General features: G+C 37.4%; 2 protein-coding genes across 3 annotated transcripts; both read left to right on the plus strand.

Annotated features, from left to right (window-relative positions):
• The first annotated feature begins 127 nt into the window (after positions 1–127).
• gtf2h4 (general transcription factor IIH, polypeptide 4) lies at positions 128–11,018 on the plus strand. Its single transcript, XM_084422491.1, has 14 exons — positions 128–252; positions 637–752; positions 5,578–5,682; positions 6,001–6,132; positions 6,218–6,403; positions 6,502–6,610; positions 7,298–7,366; positions 7,534–7,617; positions 8,264–8,432; positions 8,527–8,657; positions 8,750–8,797; positions 9,537–9,615; positions 10,080–10,141; positions 10,228–11,018. Exons 2-14 carry the CDS (start codon positions 637–639, stop codon positions 10,336–10,338), a joined length of 1,401 nt encoding a protein of 466 aa, XP_084278617.1. The 5' UTR covers positions 128–252; the 3' UTR covers positions 10,339–11,018.
• A 190-nt stretch (positions 11,019–11,208) lies between these two features.
• On the plus strand, positions 11,209–20,783 carry sh3bp5lb (SH3-binding domain protein 5-like, b). Of its 2 annotated transcripts, XM_084423819.1 has the most exons (7): positions 11,313–11,438; positions 11,521–11,773; positions 12,008–12,070; positions 13,911–14,039; positions 15,710–15,871; positions 17,441–17,614; positions 18,203–20,783. In XM_084423819.1, the coding sequence occupies exons 2-7, from the start codon at positions 11,528–11,530 to the stop codon at positions 18,818–18,820; spliced, it is 1,392 nt and encodes a 463-aa protein (XP_084279945.1). In that variant the 5' UTR covers positions 11,313–11,438; positions 11,521–11,527; the 3' UTR covers positions 18,821–20,783. The 2 variants fall into 2 exon arrangements, with proteins under 2 accessions (XP_084279944.1, XP_084279945.1); XM_084423818.1 differs by having other exon boundaries at positions 11,209–11,773.
• Positions 20,784–21,780: the final 997 nt, after the last annotated feature.

A 21,780-nucleotide genomic window follows, 5' to 3' on the forward strand; every position in this document is an offset into this window, starting at 1 on the left:
AAAAAAAAAATCATGCACAAAAACACCGAATATAAATCCATATTTTTATGAAAAAAGTTTACACAAAACCACACTTTACCGAAAAGTCTCCCAAGGCATAGCACGTCAACCAATCAGACTGCCGGTTTCGGCGATCACGTGATCATTCAACATGGCTTCATGGAAGCATCCACACTGAACGCTTGTGAAGAAATGAAATGATTCACATCATTTAATGCACTGTATTGTGCTCCCTGACACATGTGAAACAAGGTAAGTCTACTGACTATATTTTAGATATATGTTTAAAGCGAAAATTACTAAGGTATATATTAGATTTTTTTTAATTTAGAACGTTTCCTCTATTCATTATCGGTAGGACAAAAGTCTCAAGGATTCAGTTTATGTTGTCTTCACGGTATTCGTTGATGTTGACTTCTGTTTTTAAATGCATTTAGTTTAAGTTTTATCCATTGAACGCCTCAGTCACAAGTTCCTATGTGCAAAAAAATGTCTGAACAATTTGACACTGAACATAAGGTTTAAAATATATATTAACAGTATGACGCTGTATGTAACACTTACGTATTTAATGCTAGTCATCTTTTGCATCTTTTTGCAAGTCATCTCCTTATTCATCTGTCTGCCTGTTTACAGATGAAGTTTCGCGTCCAGCTGCAGTGCAAGAACTTGCATGAGTATCTAAAGGAATTGAGCCCTGAGGTCCTCGACAGGCTCTACAATCACCCTGCAACATGCCTGGCTGTATACAGGTCCATCTTGCTTTAGTGTTTAAATATACATGCGTATTGACGTGTGAATGTTATTTGATTAGATAATAAAATATAAAGGCAAGCGACTTTTACTTTTCAAGACACAACATTTCTTACAAAGTCTGTGACCTTTTTGAATTATAGCACAACAGTTTTAACATCTAGTATTATTTTCAGGTGCAAGTGCAACTTTGTTTTTTATCTAATCTAATAACATTCTCAAAATTTGTGTGTGGCATAATTGATCAAATGCTTTTCTTAGGTCATTATATAATACAGGAATAACAAAGGAATAAAATAATTAAAGGGGTCATATAATGCACTTTTACAAGTTGATTGTACTGAAATGTGTGTTGGCAGTGCCTGTACACAACCATCATAAAATGATAAAAATACATCCAGTGTTTTTTTTTTAATCTTCATATGTTTTCCCCCATCTCAAATCAAGCCGTTCGATTTTGTGACGTCACAAAATCGACGCCCCTCCCACGATTGTTGATTGACAGCAGCGTTTCAACACAGACCCGCCCTCGCTCGTGAGCGAGCTGTCAATCATAGTCCGCGCGGACCGGCGCGGTCATTGTTGATACGCTGGAGCACTGTCTATGAGCAGAATGGCGTCTAAGCGATTGTGGTGTTCTGTAGAGATGCGCGGTTGGCGGTTACAGCCGCGGACTCCGCGGATTGGGCAGATGACGTGACGAAAAATAATATTTGAATTAAATTCGGGCGGGTGGCGGGCGGTTGAACCAAACAAATGAAAAATATTATGTATACACCAATCAGCGGATGGCGGGCGGGTGCGGTTTTGAAAATTGGTCAAAAACGTTGGTGCGGATGGATGGCGGACGGATGTTGAGTTTTGTGATGCGGTTGCGGATGAAATAATAGCCCATCCGCGCATCTCTAGTGTTCTGTTCTTGGTTGTAATAAGGAACACAGCAGTCATTTTGATGTTCCTAAATCCGAACCGCTGAGACGCAGTGGCTGAGTGTGTTTTCGAAGGGAATATTCCCCACGATCAACGTCAATGCTTTCATGTTTGCGCGAATCATTTCACACACCAGACTGCTTTACAAACGAGGTCAGTATAAAGCTATGGGATTAATATCCTGCCATGATTCAAAACTGAAAATAAAGTTCTGAAAGGTTGAAACTAAGTGTTCGAAAACTCAAAATCTTACAAAAAAAGTTTTGCAAGATCGAAAAATAAGATTTGCAAGTTTGCAAAATGTAAAAAAATAAAAATATCTCTGCAAACATTATGTTGTTTTTGAGATTTCCTTCTTCAGAACTGCAAAAAAATTTTTTTATGTCTTTGCGCAAACAATTTTTCAGAGTTTCATATTTGTCAGTGTTCTCCCACTGTATTAGTTTGTTTTCCAGGTTTGAAACCTTGTAAATGGTGATCTGAAAACTGGTGTGCGAATGTGTGAAAAAACGTTTTGAAACTCTGAAAACAGAGTTTTGCAGGCTTGCAAAGTGGTAAAAAAAAAAAAAATTCTGCAAACATAATTTTGTTTTTGAGTTTTCCCTCTTCAGAAGTGCAACACTCTTTTTTACGGTGTTGTGCAATCATTTTTTCAGAGTTTCGAATTTGTCAGTGTTCTCCCAGTGTATTAGTTTACTTTCCAGATTTGAAACCTTGTAAATGGTGATCTGAAAACTGGTGTGCGAATAGGTGAAAAAAAGTTTTGAAACTCTGAAAACTGAGGTTCGAAAGGGTGAAACTTATTACATTACATTGCATTTGCACTCCTATTGCAGACTATTTTTTCAGAGCTGAGTTTACAACACCCACTTTGCGGAGATACGCACACACAGTTGCGAGCTTGCGACTCACGTGATTTGTGGCAGCGTTGTCACGCAGCTCTGCTCTGAAACTCTGAAACTCAGACTGAGCGAAAATGAAGCTTCGCAACTTCGCAACTTAAAAAAAACCTGGAGGGAGGGCCTTCTGCTCTTGGCCAATGCTTTGCTGTCTGCTGACGTACAGTCCAATCACAAGTCGTATTTACTGGAAAGGTGGGATTGACCGACTGCTCCGCCAATGACGAAAGAGCACAGGATACACAAACAGGATGCACAGCTTTTTTAAAAGTTTATTTTATAAATTATCTTTAAAATAGAATATTCTGAAAATGTGACATTTTTGCTGATTCACATTGGTATCAAAATAGGTAAAACACATTTCAAAGTTACATACACAATTATGTTTTTGTAAAGATCACATTAGTTAACTGTAGGCCTATTTTCATGTTGTTTTTCTCTATCAGATTATAACAGATTATTATTTGATAACACCATTCAAAAGAATATTCAACATGAATGCCCCATTATGTTTTATGATTATTTTTTGTTTTTTAACTCCAATTGTATTCATACAACTCCAATTTTATTGGCTTTTTTATTGGCCAGCAGCAGTCATTAAACAAACATAAGATACACATAATATACACAAAATATTTTTGTTAATTTTTGCCTCATGCATTCATGTTGAATATTTGATACCAAAGCAATGTTTTTTTTTTTTTTTTTTTTTATGCTTGTTTTGCATATTAAACTTTTTTATAAATGCCACCTCTGATGCAGTTTTCTCTGCAGTGGGAAAAAACGTTTTTGTTTATACTAGTCAATTTGATTGGTAAAAGCAATATAGTGACTTAAAATGTATAGAATTTGACTTGAAAGATTGTCATCTTTCAAGTCAAATTCTATATCAGTTAGGGGGAAATTGCCTTTATAAAAAAAAAAAAAAAATGCAATGCGAATCAATTTAAGATTATTGGTTCAGAATAAATTATTTTTACAACACAAAAATGAACAGTTTACTGAAGTTAGTTATTGCACCAATACAGTTGCCTACTTGAGATTTTATTATAATATTAGGCCAATGTACATGACTGAGTCGCTCGCTGTGTGAGGAGAGTGAGTCGCCAGCTGATGAAAGTGAGTCGCTCGCTATGTGAGAAGAGTGAGTCGCCATCAGAGGAGAGTGAGTCGCCAGCTGATGAAAGTGAGTTGCTCGCTGTGTGAGGTGAGTGAGAGTGAGTCGCCATCTTAGGAAAGTGAGTCGCTCGCTGTGTGAGGAGAGCGAGTATGAGAATTTCGAGAGTGAGAATTTCGTCATTGGCGGAGCAGTCGGTCAATCCCACCTTTCCAGTAAATACGACTTGTGATTGGACTGTACGTCAGCAGACAGCAAAGCATTGGCCAAGAGCAGAAGGCCCTCCCTCCAGGCTTTTTTTAAGTTGCGAAGTTGCGAAACTTCATTTTCGCTCAGTCTGAGTTTCAGAGTTTCAGAGCAGAGCTGCGTGACAACGCTGCCACAAATCACGTGAGTCGCAAGCTCGCAACTGTGTGTGCGTATCTCCGCAAAGTGGGTGTTGTAAACTCAGCTCTGAAAAAATAGTCTGCAATGGGAGTGCAATGCAATGTAATGTAGTAAGTTTCACCCTTTCGAACCTCAGTTTTCAGAGTTTCAAAACTTTTTTTCACACATTCGCACACCAGTTTTCAGATCACCATTTACAAGGTTTCAAATCTGGAAAGTAAACTAATACACTGGGAGAACACTGACAAATTCGAAACTCTGAAAAAATGATTGCACAACACTGTAAAAAAGAGGGTTGCACTTCTGAAGGAGGAAAACTCAAAAACAAAATTATGTTTGCAGAGATTTTTTTTTTTACCACTTTGCAAGCCTGCAAAACTCTGTTTTCAGAGTTTCAAAACTTTTTTTCACACATTCGCACACCAGTTTTCAGATCACCATTTACAAGGTTTCAAACCTGGAAAACAAACTAATACAGTGGGAGAACACTGACAAATTTGAAACTCTGGAAAATTGTTTCTGCAACATCGTAAAAAAAAGTTGCAGTTCTGAAGAAGGAAATCTCAAAAATAACATAATGTTTGCAGAGATATATTTTTTTTTTTTTACATTTTGCAAACTTGCAAATCTTATTTTTCGATCTTGCAAAACTTTTTTTTGTAAGATTTTGAGTTTTCGAACACTTAGTTTCAACCTTTCAGAACTTTATTTTCAGTTTTGAATCATGGCAGGATATTAATCCCATATAAAGCTGGTTTTGCTTAGAAGCTGCTCCTGAAAAAAGGATCGGTACCAACTATTCGTGTTCCTGCTGCACCTCCAGAAGAAGAAGTGAGTGTAACGTTTTATTAACCTTTATATTAATATTTATATTAATCTTTGCAAATGGCTTGCTTCACGATGAATGCGGCTGTTTACACTCAGGGTACATTACGGCATGTTTTCTATGTACGACGTTCTCAATATAATTCATAATCCCACGTTTATAATGAACAATGCGTTATGGTTATTGTGTTACGGTGTATGCACAGAACAGTGAGCAAAGCTCATTATCATTTAAAGACACGTGCACTTAAACGGCGTGAATCGTAAAGAATCTAAAGAATCATATTAGCTTGTACAAAAATGGCATTATATGACCCCTTTAAAGGGTTAAAAGGGATTTAAGGGAGTAACGAAAAAGAAATAAGAATTGCAGAAGTTCCAGGATTTATTGTAGTTATGATTATGAAGTAATCAATTTAAACTATTTACAAATTAAATTAAAATGTGAAACGTTTCTTGTCTCATCATATTCAGTTATGAATTACATGAATCATTTAAATAACATATTGTGTATTTTCTGTTCAAAACAGTGGACTTGGACAGTAGTTTGCATCTCTGGATATTACTGTCGGTCACAAGAAATTTGGCCATTTAGTATTATCCTGATATAATACTAAATCTCAGTGAGTTATGCTGATTGGCTCATTCTCATTTATTTGCATACAGGGAACTTCCAGCTTTGGGAAAGAATTATGTGATGCGAATGCTGTTTTTAGACCACCCACTTCCACAGGCTGCAGTTGCGCTGTGGGTTAAAAAAGACAGTCAAAAGTAAGTACAATAGTTAGTTCTATCATTCTAATACAAATCAGTATATTACATTTCTGAAGGATCGTGTGACGCTTCAGATTAGAGTAATGGCTGCAGAAATGCAGTACTGATATACTGAATAACTCCCTTTGGGGAGTGACTTTGTGCTTTGTAACTTTGCAGACCTTTTTCATGCTCAAACAGCAACATTACACACTAAAGAAAGTTGAAAATGTAAAAAGGCATAATAGGTCCTCTTAATTTTTTTACTGACCACAAATTTTGAACGGCAGTGTCAAAAATGTCTTTCTTATATGTTGGTGTCTTTGCTTTTCCAAGAGACCACGATCAGTGTGTGTCTGTGTTAACCGGGCTACGGCTCTGGCACAGTCAGCAGCTTCAGGGTGGACTCCAAGGCTTTGTGCTCAACCCTGTGTTTAAAGACAACCTGAGAATTGCACTGCTAGGCGGGTGAGGAACACAGTTTTAATTGAGAACCGTAATAGTGTTGCAGCGGCAGGTTTACTGGATTCACGTTCTCTTTTATCCTTGCCAGTGGTAAATCGTGGGCGGATGAGGGCGGCAGCCTGGGTCCTGATCGCCATGCGAGGGATGTAGAGAGTCTCGACCGGTACGCCATGGAGCGTTGGGAGGTCATCCTTCACTTCATGGTGGGCTCTCCTAGCGCAGCCGTCAGCCAGGATCTGGCCCAGCTCCTCATTCAGGCTGGGCTCATGAGGAGGTAGAGCACACTATCACTCCACTGATGCACCAACCAAAGTAGGTCAAATATGAAGGATAGACCAAAAAATAATCTCGATCTGTTTTTTCCCCTCTCAGCGAGGTTGGTGATGCTCCTTGTATCACATCGGCAGGGTTTCAGTTCCTGCTGCTGGACACAGCATCTCAGCTGTGGTACTTCACCCTGCAGTACCTCAAAACAGCACAGGTTAGTGCACGACATATAAAATCTGTACATTAAATATCCCCTACATTATGATACGTGCGTATCATAAGACAGTTTACATGCACCGATTAGTCCAACTGCAATTCACATGTACCCAGTTGTAATTATAAAGGGGATTTATGTGCTTGCAAAAAGTGCAAAAACAGCGAGAAGCTTCCGAGTCCTGTCAGAGAAAGATAAACAACTTAGCATGGCACAACAGTGTGTTTTTGCCTTTTTAACATATTGAAAAAAATTGCTTTCTTCTCGCTTTGCTAACTTTACTTAACAAAAGTTGAGAATTTGAAGCAGTATCCCAAAATTGGGTCTCTATCATATGAAAACATATGGCCTCATGCCAGTTCCTTCAATAACTAGACATCTGGATAAGAGTACTTTGCAAAGATTGCTGGGTTAGAGAGTTCCAATCCGTATGCACGCAACAAGGTATTTATGAATCTGATTCTGAAAGTAGTGCATGGCAATTGCTCATCTGTTTGGTGAATTATTCAAGACTTGCACCTCAATCTGATCATTTTTCCCCCCAAGGTGTTTACATGATGGCTTTTCATTCCAGTTGAGCTATCATTCTGATTGTTCATAGTTATTAGGCTGCATGTAAATGTGGTTGGCGTGATGGAAAATATGGCTCCATCTCCTTATTAACAGTCTAATCTCTCTCCTTCATAGTCGAGAGGAATGGACCTGGTAGAGATTCTTTCCTTTTTGTTCCAACTGAGTTTTTCCACTCTTGGTAGGGTGAGTGCTGCTTTTACTATATCCAGAATAACATATGAGTCATAGATAAAAGCCATTACTTATAATTAAATTAAAGAAGCCATTTTGCTATTGTCCCTTAAAGTAGGGTTGGTCTCTTGGTTATTAATAGGTTTTGCTTTGTAGTTTGATCATTGTTTTTCTTGCAGGACTATTCTGTGGAGGGGATGAGTGAGTCTCTGCTCACATTTTTGCAGCATCTACGAGAGTTTGGTCTGGTTTTTCAAAGAAAGGTTTGTGATCAAGGAAAAATACTGAATAACTCTGAATAACGCATGTACCCTCTAGTCGAAATATGTACAGGATTTGGAATAGGATTTCTAGGAACTAGAACCCGTCTAGGAACCAATCTCAAAGGATCCTTGCCAAAAAATTATTTTAAATGTATTTATTTATTTATTGGAGGTGTGCACTTTTTTTTTTTATAGGACTTTTGTGCTCACTATGACTGCAATTTTTTGATTAAAAATACATTAAAAACAGTAATATTGTGAAAAAAATATTACAATTGTAAATAAATATTTTCTGGTTTAAGATATTTTAACATGTTATGTATTCATGTGATGGCAAAGCTGAATATCCATCAGCTTTTACTACAGTTTTCAGTGTCACATGAGCCTTCAGAAAAATATGCTGATTTGGTGCTCAAGGAACATTCCTTATTATCAGGAATATATATAGATGTATATATTATTTTTAGTTTATTTATTTCTATTAGGGACTGGATCAATGTCCTGTAATAATGTGGGAATCTAACGTTCAATCTCATTTTTGTCTTTATTAAGGTTTTTGAATGCTTTGAATGGAAAAGTTTAGTTTAAATATGTCTAAAACAAGCAGTTGCACCGGTTTGCATCATTCCCTGCATATTTTTAACAGAGGAAGTCACGGAGGTACTACCCTACGAGGTTGGCCATAACTCTATCTGCAGGAGTCACAGCAAGCCCTGCCTCTGGGTCTGCCTGTTCTGCACTAGGAGCCATACCAGGAACAGGGGACACGGGCTTCATCATTGTAGAAACAAATTATCGAGTATATGCCTACACAAGTATGTCAGACTCATATTACACACACTGACATGTCTGAAAGGCATTGCGCTTTACAAGATCAGTCAAAACGCTTCTTCTATCTCTGTCTGACAGACTCTGAACTCCAGATTGCGTTGGTAGCTCTATTTAGTGAGATGCTGTATCGGTTTCCTAACCTGGTTGTTGCTCAGGTAACCAGAGAATCAGTGCAGCAGGCCATCAGTAATGGCATAACAGCACAGCAGGTGAGAGACGCATGCAGCCGCTGGAACTTAGAAACTATTGCCCTGCAGACTGGCGTGTGAAGATGTTTTGACATTTATTTAATGATTTTCAGATCATTCACTTCTTAAGGACCCGGGCACACCCAGTAATGCTTAAACAGGTAATTGCTAACAGGTTTAATTTTGACCATTGTGCTAATAAGAAGAGTTTAAATAAAGTTTAGCTTTAACTGAATAAACTTTGTGTAGTTTAGGGCTGGGCGATATAGATAAAATATATAATAAACATACATATTACAATTATTTGTAATTAATTATTAGAGGGATAGTTCACCCAAAAATATATATTCTGTTATCATTTACTCACCCTCATGTCATTCCAAACCTGTACGAGTTTCTCTCATCTTTGAAACACACATGAATATATTTTTAATGAAACCTGGGAGGTTTCTGTTCATCCATTGAAAGTCCAGTTAACCAAAAACAGAAACGTTTCTTTAAAAATATCTTCATTTGTGTTTCAAAGATTAACCAAAGTCTTATGGGTTTGGAAAGACATGAGGGTTAGTAATTAATGACAGAATTTTCATTTTGGGGTACTGTTCCTTTAATTGATAATAAAAGATGAAGTTATTACAATTGTATTTAATTATTTAAAATTAAATGCTTAAGGATTTTTTAACATTGTTTTTTTTTTGTGTGTTAATCATCTTTTTAATAATTTAAATCCCATGAATAAAAAATGCATTAATCCCATTAGTTCCCCCTTGTAGTTTTAGATGTCCCTTAGGTGTCTCCCTTGTGCAATATGGCAATTCTTATCATGAAAATTCTATACTGCTATGCAAATATTCACTGCTCAATGCATGAACATGTTTCTGTGTGTCATTCTGTCTTCAGACCCCCATTCTTCCCCCAACTATCACAGATCAGATCAGACTGTGGGAGCTTGAGAAAGATCGCTTACAGTTTACTGAGGGTGAGTGTGCATATGAGACCAGCTCTTTGTTGTTCTTAAGTGAATTTACATTTCCCATTAACAATCTGTGTTTTTACTTCAAATAAAACCATTAGATATTATACAGTTATTTTATTACATTAGTAATTGTAATGATTTAAACAATAGTGTTGCAGTTTCATTTAAATGGAACCTCTGGGAATGGATGTCTCCATTTCAATAAAAAAAAGAAAAGAAATTACATTATCTTGATATCACAGCATGGAAAATTTGTTTTCACTCCGTGGGTGACCTGCAGGGTTAATTCTTTCGAGTGTAAATGTCAGACTGTATAAGAACTGTGTTTGTGAAGTGTAATGCAAATAAAAAAATTAGCATTGGAATAAGGTTTGGGGTAGGGGGTCATAAACGCCATCTGAAAATATATAGATGTCTCAGTTATGCATTTTGTCTCCTTCAACTTTACACAATGTTTTTTTTTTCAGGAGTGTTATACAACCAGTTTTTATCCCAGGCTGATTTTGAAGTGTTGCGGGACAGGGCTCAGGTAAAAAATAGCAAATTTACTTGGTGTACTTTATAAGCACTAGCTGTCTCTCCTGCAGTACTGACAGTAAAGCCTCTGTCCTGCAGGGTTTAGGTGTGCTGGTTTGGCAGAACCCCGCTCACAGGGTCATGGTAGTGACGCCACATGGACACAGCGAGGTTAAGAGATTCTGGAAGAGACAAAAGAGCCATACATAAAGGAAATAAGGAAGAACAGACCTTTAAGACCACAAGATACATCATTCACTTGAGAATGATACTGAGAATTACTATTAATGGATGGACAAGAGGAACCATCTGTAATGAGGACTATTTTTTTGTATTTTTAAGGTCATCTGTTTAAAAAAAAAACTGTTTCTATACATAGTTCAAAGCCTTTTGCTGTTTATGAGACATTATGCGCATTATTATTCCCTTATTGACTTGTGCTTTTGTAGTGTCTGTCTTTGCTATGTTTGTGTCTGAGGTAAACGGACTAAAATAATTGCTGTTTACACTGAATGCTAATGTCTTTTGTTTGATAACGTGGAAATTTAGTCCATGAAATTTACATTTCAGTCACAAGTAATTAGGGGTAAAATTAAAATGAATTCTGTTCAGCCTTTAGGATGATGGAGGGGAATACATTTTAGTTTAATGGGTGAATCTCACAAAAACATGTTCACCAGGTCACATTTTTTGATGTGACATTTTTTGACATTTTTGGGGCAGATTCCAAAAAAAAAACGTTATTTTTAGATGTAAGGTTCTTTCTTTTGATGTTTTCAAGTTATATTTTATATTTATATGTTTCAAGTAGTTATACTTATTTTGTTAGTACAAAAAAATGGTAATTTGTATTAGTCACCACTGATATCAAATAAATCCATGAAATTTCAGTTAGGAAGATTTCAAATTCATTTACAGTAGTTAATTAGTTACATTGTCAGGACTAGGATTAATAAGGACATATTAGTAACTATATTAGGCGGAAACTTTGGTTTCCATGGAAAATGTTTATAAGGATCATCCTGAACAAAAAGGCAGCTGGAGGACGGAAAGAAATAACGGTAACGTTAGTTATCCGTTTAGTTGTCTGGCTGGAGCTCTCGCTGTATTTATGAGTCCTGAGCAGTGCTGTGACTGCTGTCTGAGCTGAGGCTGTGATTTCTGCAGTTAGCCGTAAAGCTAGCTGTTCAGCCCGGGTCATTCTGCGCTGTCAGCTCCACTGCATGACGCTACCGCTGCAAACAACACGCCTGCGCCGTTAAATGACGCTCATTCACCGAATATGTAGCGCTTTATCGTCAAATTATCGGGTAAATATATATTTATAGTCATGGCAAACATTTAAGCGCTTATATATTCTGGTTTATAAGAGCAAAACGGGTCATTCTCAAGGCCACGGATGGAACCGGGGCAGCTGCGTGAGAACCCCCCTGGATCCGGGGAGCCTGAGTCAGGGGAGTGGAGAGAGGAGAGCGCCGGGGTGGTGGCTGAGAAGAGGGACGACACCCTGAAAAACAGAAGCGGGGACGGAGGAAACGAGGAAGTTACGAGCAAAACCGAGAACACTGAGGTGGTGGAGAAAGATAAGAATGAGTTTGATGAAGATGAGGGGCAGTATGAGGAAGAGCTGGACCCCAGGATTCAGGTATTAAGATTTGGACCCATAATAAACTTGATATTGTGACAGGTGCATTGAACTATGACACAATATTCACAATTTGCTTCAATGAATGGTTTATAATGGCAAAATGATTTAAAATGATTTGTTTGTCTGTGATTATGCTGGCTTTGTATAAATTCATATACTTTTCTCTCTTATTTAATGCATTAATATGAATTGAATGTCAGCTATCTCCCCTCCTTGTTTTCCATTTGTCAGGAGGAGCTGGAACACTTGAATCAGGCCAGTGATGAGATCAACAGACTGGAACTACAGCTGGACGTGAGTAATATGTGTGACACTACTACTGTGTCTCAAAATCTATTGAGGTGCCAGTAACACTTTATTTTAATGTGTCCTTGTTACACATATTACATCTATTTACTATAGTAATAACTATAAATTAGGCATAATTACATGCAACTAACCCTAAACCAAAACCTAATCCTACCCTAACCCTATAGTTAGTAGTTAATATTACTCAGTACTTAAATGTATAATTACACTGTAACAGGGACACATTAAAATAATTAGTGTAACCGAGGTGCCTGCTTTGACAATAGGTGTGTCTCAATTTGCGCACTTACTAACTATTCTATGCCATTTTTAAGTAAATCGCGTGAGTAGTGTTTTTTTTTTTTTCACACAAAAAATTCCAAAAAGAAAAAGTGCAGCTGGATAAATACCTGGATACCAAATACCTGGATAAAGCACCCAAAAATAAAACATACTATGGAAGTCAATAGGGCCTTATCAACTGTTTGGTTACAGACAATCTTCAAAATATCTTATTTTGTGTTCAGCAGAAGAAAGATATTCAGGTTTGGAACAACTTGAGGGTGAGTAAATGAGTACAGAATTTTCATTTTTGGGTGAACTGTCCCTTTAATTAACCGAAAAACGGAAGTGTGCAATGTTGGACAATTCATGCACTCAACTGTCGCAGCTTTACTTACATGGAGGGGGTGGGGGGAGGAAGGGTTATCAGACTCTAATGTCAAAATAACCTTTTAACATTTATGCACTAGATGGTAGAGGGAATGCATAGCAATAGCGTATAGTGCGTAATTTGGGACACAACTAATATCTTCATTCAAAATGCACATTTGATGCCCTGAAATGAGAGAGCCTGAGAGAACTCTTCAATTTCGAGTGGTATAATGTCTTGCAATCATGTCTTGATCACTTCATACTTGTTCTATACCTCTATTTTGTGAAGCCAAAATGTAAAGTTTGTAGTCTTTTTTTAGGGGGTGATAAGGATGATATATATATACTATAGTCTATAGACCTTGTGTAGCCCCGCCCCTTTTCAGTGTTGCACTCATTGTCTTTCGGTCTGTATTTTCACAGTGATCTTGCGGATTTATGAATGAACGGCTCGTTTTTAAATCTTCCCGGTCTACTGACATTTGTTAAGACATCTACTCTAAACATTTCAATCCGCATGAGAACTTTCGTTAACTTTACAATAAGTAAATCCACTTCACCAGCTAATTACTCCTCGACAGCGATGCCATAGAGATATACAGAGCGACCGCAAAAACGGAAGTTCAAAGACAAAGACAAGTTCTAAAGATGGCTGCGCGCTTGTTTCTCTGGTGCATAAGGTCTATACATAATGTCAAAATGCAATAGTACAATAGTGAAATAATACAAATGAACCCTTAATGTATACGACACAATATTTGACACAATATATATATATACTCAAAATTAAAATAAATAAAAAAGGACAAATCTGGTCAAAGTCCCAGTCTTGGCGTGTGTACCCATTACTTTTTGTCTCTCTCCTTCACTGTGTAATCTAATAAAGGTGAAAGAAGAAAGAAAACTCAGCCTTTGAACAAAAAAAGATATGGAAAGTGTTTTCTCATCTCTTTTAAAATGCATTTTGGTATCCTATTCCTAACTAAGAATTTTGTTGCATTTATTATTTCCGTTCGATATTGTTTTTTCTACTGTCTGTGTGAGCCATGTTTGGGTTGCAAATCATCCCCACCAGTAGAGAACCACTAAACTGGAGTATTAATATGTATTGTTTACATGTTTTACTCATCGTGCCAAATTAAGCATTGTTTTTCCTACTCTTTCTCATTATCTCTGTCTAACGCTTGTTTAGGAAGCGAGATCCAGCTACAGGAGGATCCTTACGGACTCGGCACGCAAACTTAACGCTCAGGGCTCTCAGCTGGGAGCCTGCATTGAAAAAGCCAGACCTTACTATGAAGCCCGTAGACTTGCTAAAGAGGTGTGTGTGTGTGTGTGTGTGTGTATGTGTGTAAGAGAGCAGGAGAACATAATATTGCGTGTTTGTGCTTCATATCTTATCAGATGAGTTCAAGATGTTTTTGTAGTTTGCTGATTCATTTCCATTCTCTCATTATTGCAAAAAATCCTCCCGCTGAACCAGAAGACATTTGTCAGTGCAGTGGTCATTATGGCGAAAGAGTTGGTGTGTTAATGTGATTAACCCTGATAACACAAGATGTGATTTGCACATCACTTTTCATTAGCGTTTTTGCAGCCAATTTTGAATATGTAATTGAGCTGATGAAAATCGTTTAGCTGTGGCTAGAGAGTAATTGAAAACAATTGAACCAGCAGCACTGAATTGAAACTTTGACTTGGCCATCAGCCCGTCTCATGAAAAACTGTAAATAAGTTTGAGCGTGTGGATGAGTAGTCAAGCCTAATATAAATGTAGTGTTTGATAAAGGAACAGTCACAATATTCGACTAGTTTATCTATCATCTCTTTCCTTTTCTTTCTTTTATCTTAAATATATAAACAAAACAAAAAACAAAAAAAACTGGAAAAACTAAAACAAATGTGTGTGGAAAAACAATTATTTTCAACCTTCCCCTGACACTCTTTCTGAAATTATACATTTTTAAAGGGCAGCTCCTTTTAGCTTTTAGCTGTCAGTAAACGGCCACTGTTATGATTTTGATATATGTTTTTTATTTAAAGTATTAAAAAAAAACTTAGATTTATCATTTATAGATTTTGAATGAAAACATGTCATCACAGTCTGTGAAAAGGAGTTTTATATTCTTCTTTTTTTTTTTCTTTTTTTTTTACTCAAAATATTTGAATAAGTCTTAATTAATGAATATTGTGCAAAATAATGGCTACATTCACACAGCAGCAGATTTCAGTTGTCAGTTCTAGTTAAAATTTTAAGTAGGGTTAAATTTACACACACATTTCCGTTGATGATATTCATGGCTATCTCAACAATAAAAAAAGGTTTTGACTTAAGTTATTCATTCATACAGACATTATTCAATTCCCTCCAGTAACAGGACACTTCAAGAGTCTGCTAGTAAACTTGGTTGTCAATGTGTGAACGGAGCCATAGTCGGATATCATCCTTGGCAAGGATGCCATATTTCCAGCAAGTTATCCCAATGAAATATGGCCTGCCATTCTCAGTTCCTGACTTTTATTGATTGGCTCGGATGTTCTGATCTGTGCACAGCAATTTTCACTGACAGCAAGCCAGGCTTTTTGAGCTAAACGGTTTTCAGATCCAGCCTTGTGTGCGGGATGATTGGATGTCAGCTTTTCCAACCTCAAATCCTATTGGCCATTTCACCCACTTTATTTAAAATGAATGGTTATGGTTTGTGGTTTGTGAAGTGTTATACAGTTGATTTCCCTCTGGTGTTTTCTTTTATTATATAACACATAATATTGCCGTAGAATTGTAGTATACTTCCATACTAATGCCACATCCTTTAGCTAGTGGTTTATTACATAAATATAACCTGATATAAAGTTTGGAAAGATTTGCAGTCCCTATACACTTTATGGCTCTCTGTAAGGTCAGCATCCCGTCCTCTGATTGGCTGCATGTTTACAGAGCTGAGTGATTGATTGCTGTATATGAAATATGATGGATGACCTTACCCTCAGGCTCAACAGGAGACTCAGAAGGCGGCGCTAAGGTACGAGAGGGCTGTCTCAATGCACACGGCTGCCAGAGAGATGGTTTATGTGGCTGAGCAAGGTTTATTGGCTGACAGAAACACATTGGACCCTACCTGGCAGGAGATGCTAAACCACGCCACAGCCAAGGTACGACACAGTGACTCAGCATTGCTCTTTGATAATTACAGCAATAGGCGGTGGCATAAATTTACTCAAAAACACAAGTGCTCTTATGTTTACAACAGGTCTTAATTGCTAAAATCAATCCCTCATAGTCACAATTATAGATTTTGCTTTGTTAAATCTTAATGTTTCATATTTAAATGTGCACAGCTGGTTAGTGTGGATTGTAATAGCAGCATGGCTTTGATTGTCACAGTGGGGACAATCAATAACGCTGATGAATGCACACCTACTCTTAAAGATCAAGGTTACACATCTTCATTTACGTTTTATTCTAGCACTGCCAGTAAAATAGAGCAGCATTTTTCCGATGTTAAATCATCCCACAGTTTTTGTTTCTAGTTGGGTTGTCACCAAAATTTCAGCAATCGATACCAATGCCAGGGAAATGTCAAGATTCTTGAAAATACTTCTATGCTTTTGAATACAGTCCTTTATTATAACACATTGCCTCAGGTTTTTTAATTAATCATTTAAGTGAACTGTCAGTAATAAAATAAAGAGCACAAACAAACTACATGCATTAGAACAAATACAAACAGTAGAACAAAGTTACAAATTAGAATTTTGTGAATTATGGTTTATTTGAATCATTTAAGTGAACAGTCAGTAGTAAAATAAAGAACAGAAATGTATTACAAATACAACAAAAATACAGTGCTTCAATTGTTCAAATGAATCATTCCAGTTCATAGTCAGTAATAACGTAAGTAAAGAAAATAGATAAATTATATACAATAGAAATAAAAACAATATAAGTTGCAAATTAAGTAAACCCTGATTTAGGTTTATGAATTAATCATTAAAGTAAACAGTCAGCAATAAAATCAAGGGCGAATGACAAGGAATAGAATAATATGCAAATGATGTAAACAGTGCATTCATTTTTCAAAATAATCGTTTAACTAAACAGTCAGTAATAAAAAAGGACAATGAAACAAATTGTCTTTGTAATCTTTCACTTTTAGCTCTTACTCTGAAATGACTTTTCCCATGATGTCACTTAGGCCAAATAGTTATTCAGGGATTATTTTAGCAAACCGGCCCGGCTCCATTCTGGTTTGTAATGACCACTTTTAACACTCCATTTAATGTCTTACTTTGAAATACGTCACATTAAAGGAATAAAATGGGTTGTTCAGGTAATTCATGTTTGTTTTAAGTCAACTTTGGCAGTTTTCAATTTACCATTAAAGTAAACCGTAATAAAATATAGAATTAAGAAACAAATAACCTATCATAGAAGAAATAATAAAAAAAACGATAGAACAAAGATACAAATAAAGTTTGTCAAGTAAAAATTCAGAGAAAAGCATTTGACATTCACACTGTAGACAGATTGATATTGTTACATTTTCTTTAGCTGTTAATATCAACTTGGTACTGATTATTGGCAGTGGTGATCTGATATTGAATCCTTGTCAAATATTTGTATGAATGATATAGAAAGATATTAGTATATATATTTGATTTAATGTCTTGCATGTGTGAAAACAGAACAGGGTATCACATTTGACATGTTGCTGTTTTCAGGTGAACGAGGCAGAGGAGGAGCGTTTGAGGAGCGAGAGGGAGCACCAGCGTGTCACTCAACTTTGTCAGGAAGCAGAAGCACGTGTGCAGACTTTGCAGAAGGCTCTTAAGAGGGTCATTATCAAGTCCAAGCCTTATTTTGAGCTCAAGGCTCAGTTCAACCACATCTTAGAGGTATGCATCAGAGACTGTCCTCCGCTATTAAGGTATTCAAGGTCTGCTGGCCATATTGATTTAAAAAAATGAAATGCAAACTAGGGACGGGCGCAAAGAATAGAAACTTCTCTTACAGCATACAAACTAATCATTTTAGTTTTAATATTTTATTATAGATTAAAATAAGTAGTATAACTTTTTTATAATATCAGCCATTTAGTTATCGACCATAACATGAATAATCATTTGCTAATCACAGGGATGTCCAAACTTAGTCCTGCAGAGTTTATCTCCAACTTGCCTCAACACATCTTGAAGTTTTTAGTATGCCTAGTAAGACCTTGATTTGCTGGAATCAGTAATTGGGGTTGGAGCTGAATTCTGCAGGACAGTGGGCCTCCAGGAGCAGGATTGGACACCCCTGGCTTATCATATCAACTTGAATTTCAATATTAGTGCATCCCTAAATATTATTAAAAAAAATGTCTGATGGATGATCACCTGTTTATTCAGTCATTATAATGCCATTAATATATTAGGCGCAAGTACATGTCAAAATGTTTTTTTTTAATCCAATGTGCTATGACTATCCCCACTCATTAACAGGAGCACAAGTCCAAAGTCGTTCAGCTGGAGGAACGGGTGGCGAAGGTGAAGACCCGGTATTCTGTCGCCCTTCGCAACCTTGAGCAAATCAGCGAGCAGATCCATGCGCAAAGGGGGCGCATTCGCGCCGCCAGAGAGCGCAACAGGGTTCGTGGGGGGCGGAGCTCTCCAGTCGGGGCGGAGTCTGAGGGTATAATTCAGTCAGGGGCATATGCAGGGGTGGTGGCCAATCCTTTAATGGATAATGACTGGGCCGATCAAGAGAAAACCAGGCAGTGGGTGGAGAAACACAGGGAGGCGGGGTGGGGCCATAGAGAGAGAGTGGAGAGGGCGGGGTCGGACTCCATGTCAGTCATAAGCCTGCAAACCATCGCCTCCGATCTGGAGAAGTTCGATTCTGTGGAGCACTTGGGTGACCTGAGTGATGTCGGAAGTATAATAGGTGAGGAGAAAGAAGCAGAGAGCGAGAGAGGATTTAGGCCTGAAGACAGAGTAGTTGCAAGAGAGGTGGCAAACCTTTCGGGACAGGATGCAGATAAAGGTGCCTCAGGGACAGACAGACAGCAGAGAGAGCGGGAGAGCTTTGTGAAGCAGCACCACAGAAGTGTTAGTTTGTGAGGAAACAGGAAATTAGAGTTGTCTGTTACTCCACCTCAATCCTGGCGGGCTAAAGCTTGCCTGCAGGCTTCCAGGCTAGACTCTCAACTGACTACAAATGAATCAGACCGAAAACACTCTGTATTTTTAAAGGTGAAGTGTGTAATTTCAGTGTTACTAGTGGCACAAATGGAACTGAAAAAAACAGACTATTTTTAAACAGGTTTCCCCGAAACACTCACCCATCTGCTATTGGTTACATAAACAGATGGTCCCACCCCTTAACTTATGCCATTGGCTGAGCCGATGTTTCTGTGTCGGGCTGGTTGGGATGATCAAAAAGAGTTTGCACTTTTCAAGGAAATCAATATACAAATGTTTCATTATAGTTGCCCATTAGGTTGAGATAGGAGGATGTGGAAAAAAATTGCACACTTCATCTTTAAAGGGTTAGTTCTCTTTCGTTCATCTTCGTAACACAAATGAAGATATTTTGGTAACAATTTACTTGAGGCCTTTGTCTACTATAAAAAGTATTTTTTAATGCATTAATTATGCCTGGAAATGCACCTTATAATGCATTTTATGATCTAATTTTTAATTGTTAATGTTGCCGATATTTTTAATGAAATCTGCGAGATTTCTGTCCGACCATTGACAGCCCACGCAAATACCACTTTGACACTTCAAAAAGGTCATAAATTGATAGAAAAACTAATCCGTATGAATTGAGCGGTTTAGTAAAAAATGTCTAAAGAGACACAATTGCTTTATTTGATGTACACGTGAGAACCAATGAGGTTTATTATTGTGTGTTACGCAGCACGTTTGAGCTTCCACAAGAACCAATGAGGTTTGTTCTTACGCATCGTTCGTACAGTTGAGCTTCTGTGTATGTTCGCTTATCAATGTTTATATGTGAAAAAAAATTCAGTCTGTTTATCATATAGGGCCCTATCATACACTCGGCGCGGTGCAAGTGTTTTTTGCTAGTTTCAGCCCCGACCCAGTTATCATTTTCACGTCCTGCGCCACGTTGTTTAAAGGAGAACTCGGTGACTCTAGCGAACTCTAGTCACTTCTTCGCTGATTTTCCCTTTTGTTGTTGCATGTTTTCCCCACGAGCTCCCCCTACAGCTGTGGGAGGGTGTATATTTCACAACACGGTCGTAAAAAACTCACTTGCGGTGGCCTCCTCCCCCTCTCTACCGCTGCTCATGTGCGTTTGTTTTGATCGGAGCAAGCCAACTGTATCGTGTGGAGCTATGTCTACCGAGGTGGGTAATCTGGTAATACATCATACATGCGTGTTTGTTTATGTCGAATTGCCATAAAGCAATTTGTGTTTCGCGCTCGTTCTCATTCTCGTTCTCGCTTCTCACGAGACTTCCAATTTCTATCTTGCCGGGACGGTAGTCCCCAAGTTGAAAGGTTGGTTTTCCGCCTGGGAACGCTGGGGGGAGCGGGGAAAGTCACCAATATCACCAGAACAGGTTGTTTAACCATCCAAATGATTTCTAGACAGTTTTATTACGTTAAAAAAGTTACCAAGTTCTCCTTTAAATAACTGAAATAGACTGCACCATTGACCAACTGAAACCTAGTCTAAAGTCAATGGCGCAATATATATATATTTTGTTATTTAAAGATCGCGTTTGTAATGTGTGCCTGTAGGCGGGTCCACAACGCACGTACACTTTGTCCCGTAGATGGTCTTCTCACGCGAGATTCATATGGATTCGTTTTAGGATCTCTTTATTAACTTTTCGAAGCGATAAATTGGTAGTTGCGTGGACTGTCGACGGATGGACAGAAATCTCTCAGATTTCATTTAAAATATCTTAATTTGTGTTTTAAAGATGAACGAAAGTCCTACGGGTTTTGAACGACATGAGGATGAATTAATCATGACAGTTTTTTCCATTTTTGGGTGAACCAACCCTTTAACGGCGCAAACTATGGAAGCCAATTTCCACCTGAGAGTAAAAAAAAAAAAAAAATGGTTGGATTGAAATAAGAAATCAAGTTACAATTGTGAGATATGAAGACACATTGTGAAATGTAAACTTGCATTTTGAGGTTTCAAATCCCGTCGTAAGATATAAATTTTGTGACAAAACAAACAAAGTTTGTGAGATATAAAGTCATTCTGAGTAATTTGCGTATAAAATGGACTTTAACGAAAACTATCCTCCGGATTCACAAGCGCATTGTAAACCTCCGATTTGATGGTTAAATGTGTGTATTTGAAAGAATTTCAGTCATTTGTAAATAGGGTGTCGTGTGTACGATCATTTACGATTAGCATAATCCTTGCCCATGAAATACAACATACAGAAATGTTAATGGGTTCTTTGACCTTTTTTTCTCAGGCTTGGCTCTAGTATATTGCATAAATGCAAAATAGACTAATTGGCCATATGCTTAAAAATGATTCAATAAAAGTGTTCATCTTGCAGACAAATAATACTGGTGGTCAGAATAATAGTAATCTATAATAAAAGGGTAAATGGACTACATGGCTGGTTTAAATCATTTTTGTTTATCAATGAAACTATCTAATTTTGCTATCAGAAATTCCTAAACGCAATTTGTTTAGGGATTTCAAATAATATCATTTTTGACATAATTCAGAAAATTTACGTTGGAGCGCTTTTATGAACTTCTAACTTCTTACTGTTGATGTTTCATGAATGAGGCCCATTGTGTGATACAAAGTTGCAAATTTAGATCTAAAATTGCAATTAATAGAATCAAATTCACAATTGCAAGTTTCACAATTTTATTTAGCGTAATTCCAAGAAATAAACCTGCGATTTTTTTTTTTTTTAATGGAAAGGTGGAAACAGGCTTCCATAACTAACAACCGCATGGTTCAAATGAGAGGAAATCTCCCCCAGGAGTGGTGACTAAGATTCAGAAATCATTATAATAAATTCATTTTCGGACATACGAGATGGAGTAATCGAGAGGAACGAGAG

The sequence above is a fragment of the Rutilus rutilus genome, assembly GCF_951802725.1.
Source record: "Rutilus rutilus genome assembly, chromosome: 11".
Classification (NCBI taxonomy): domain Eukaryota; kingdom Metazoa; phylum Chordata; class Actinopteri; order Cypriniformes; family Leuciscidae; genus Rutilus; species Rutilus rutilus.

Excerpts from the sequence above, each read along its gene's own strand:
- gtf2h4 (XM_084422491.1), top strand. The coding sequence starts at position 637 with ATGAAGTTTCGCGTCCAGCTGCAGTGCAAGAACTTGCATGAGTATCTA. Across the intron at positions 5,683-6,000 it reads GTTAAAAAAGACAGTCAAAA|AGACCACGATCAGTGTGTGT; the intron begins GTAAGTACAATA and ends TGCTTTTCCAAG. Across the intron at positions 8,658-8,749 it reads ATGGCATAACAGCACAGCAG|ATCATTCACTTCTTAAGGAC; the intron begins GTGAGAGACGCA and ends AATGATTTTCAG.
- sh3bp5lb (XM_084423818.1), top strand. The coding sequence starts at position 11,528 with ATGGAACCGGGGCAGCTGCGTGAGAACCCCCCTGGATCCGGGGAGCCT. Across the intron at positions 12,071-13,910 it reads GACTGGAACTACAGCTGGAC|GAAGCGAGATCCAGCTACAG; the intron begins GTGAGTAATATG and ends ACGCTTGTTTAG. Across the intron at positions 14,040-15,709 it reads CCCGTAGACTTGCTAAAGAG|GCTCAACAGGAGACTCAGAA; the intron begins GTGTGTGTGTGT and ends CCTTACCCTCAG.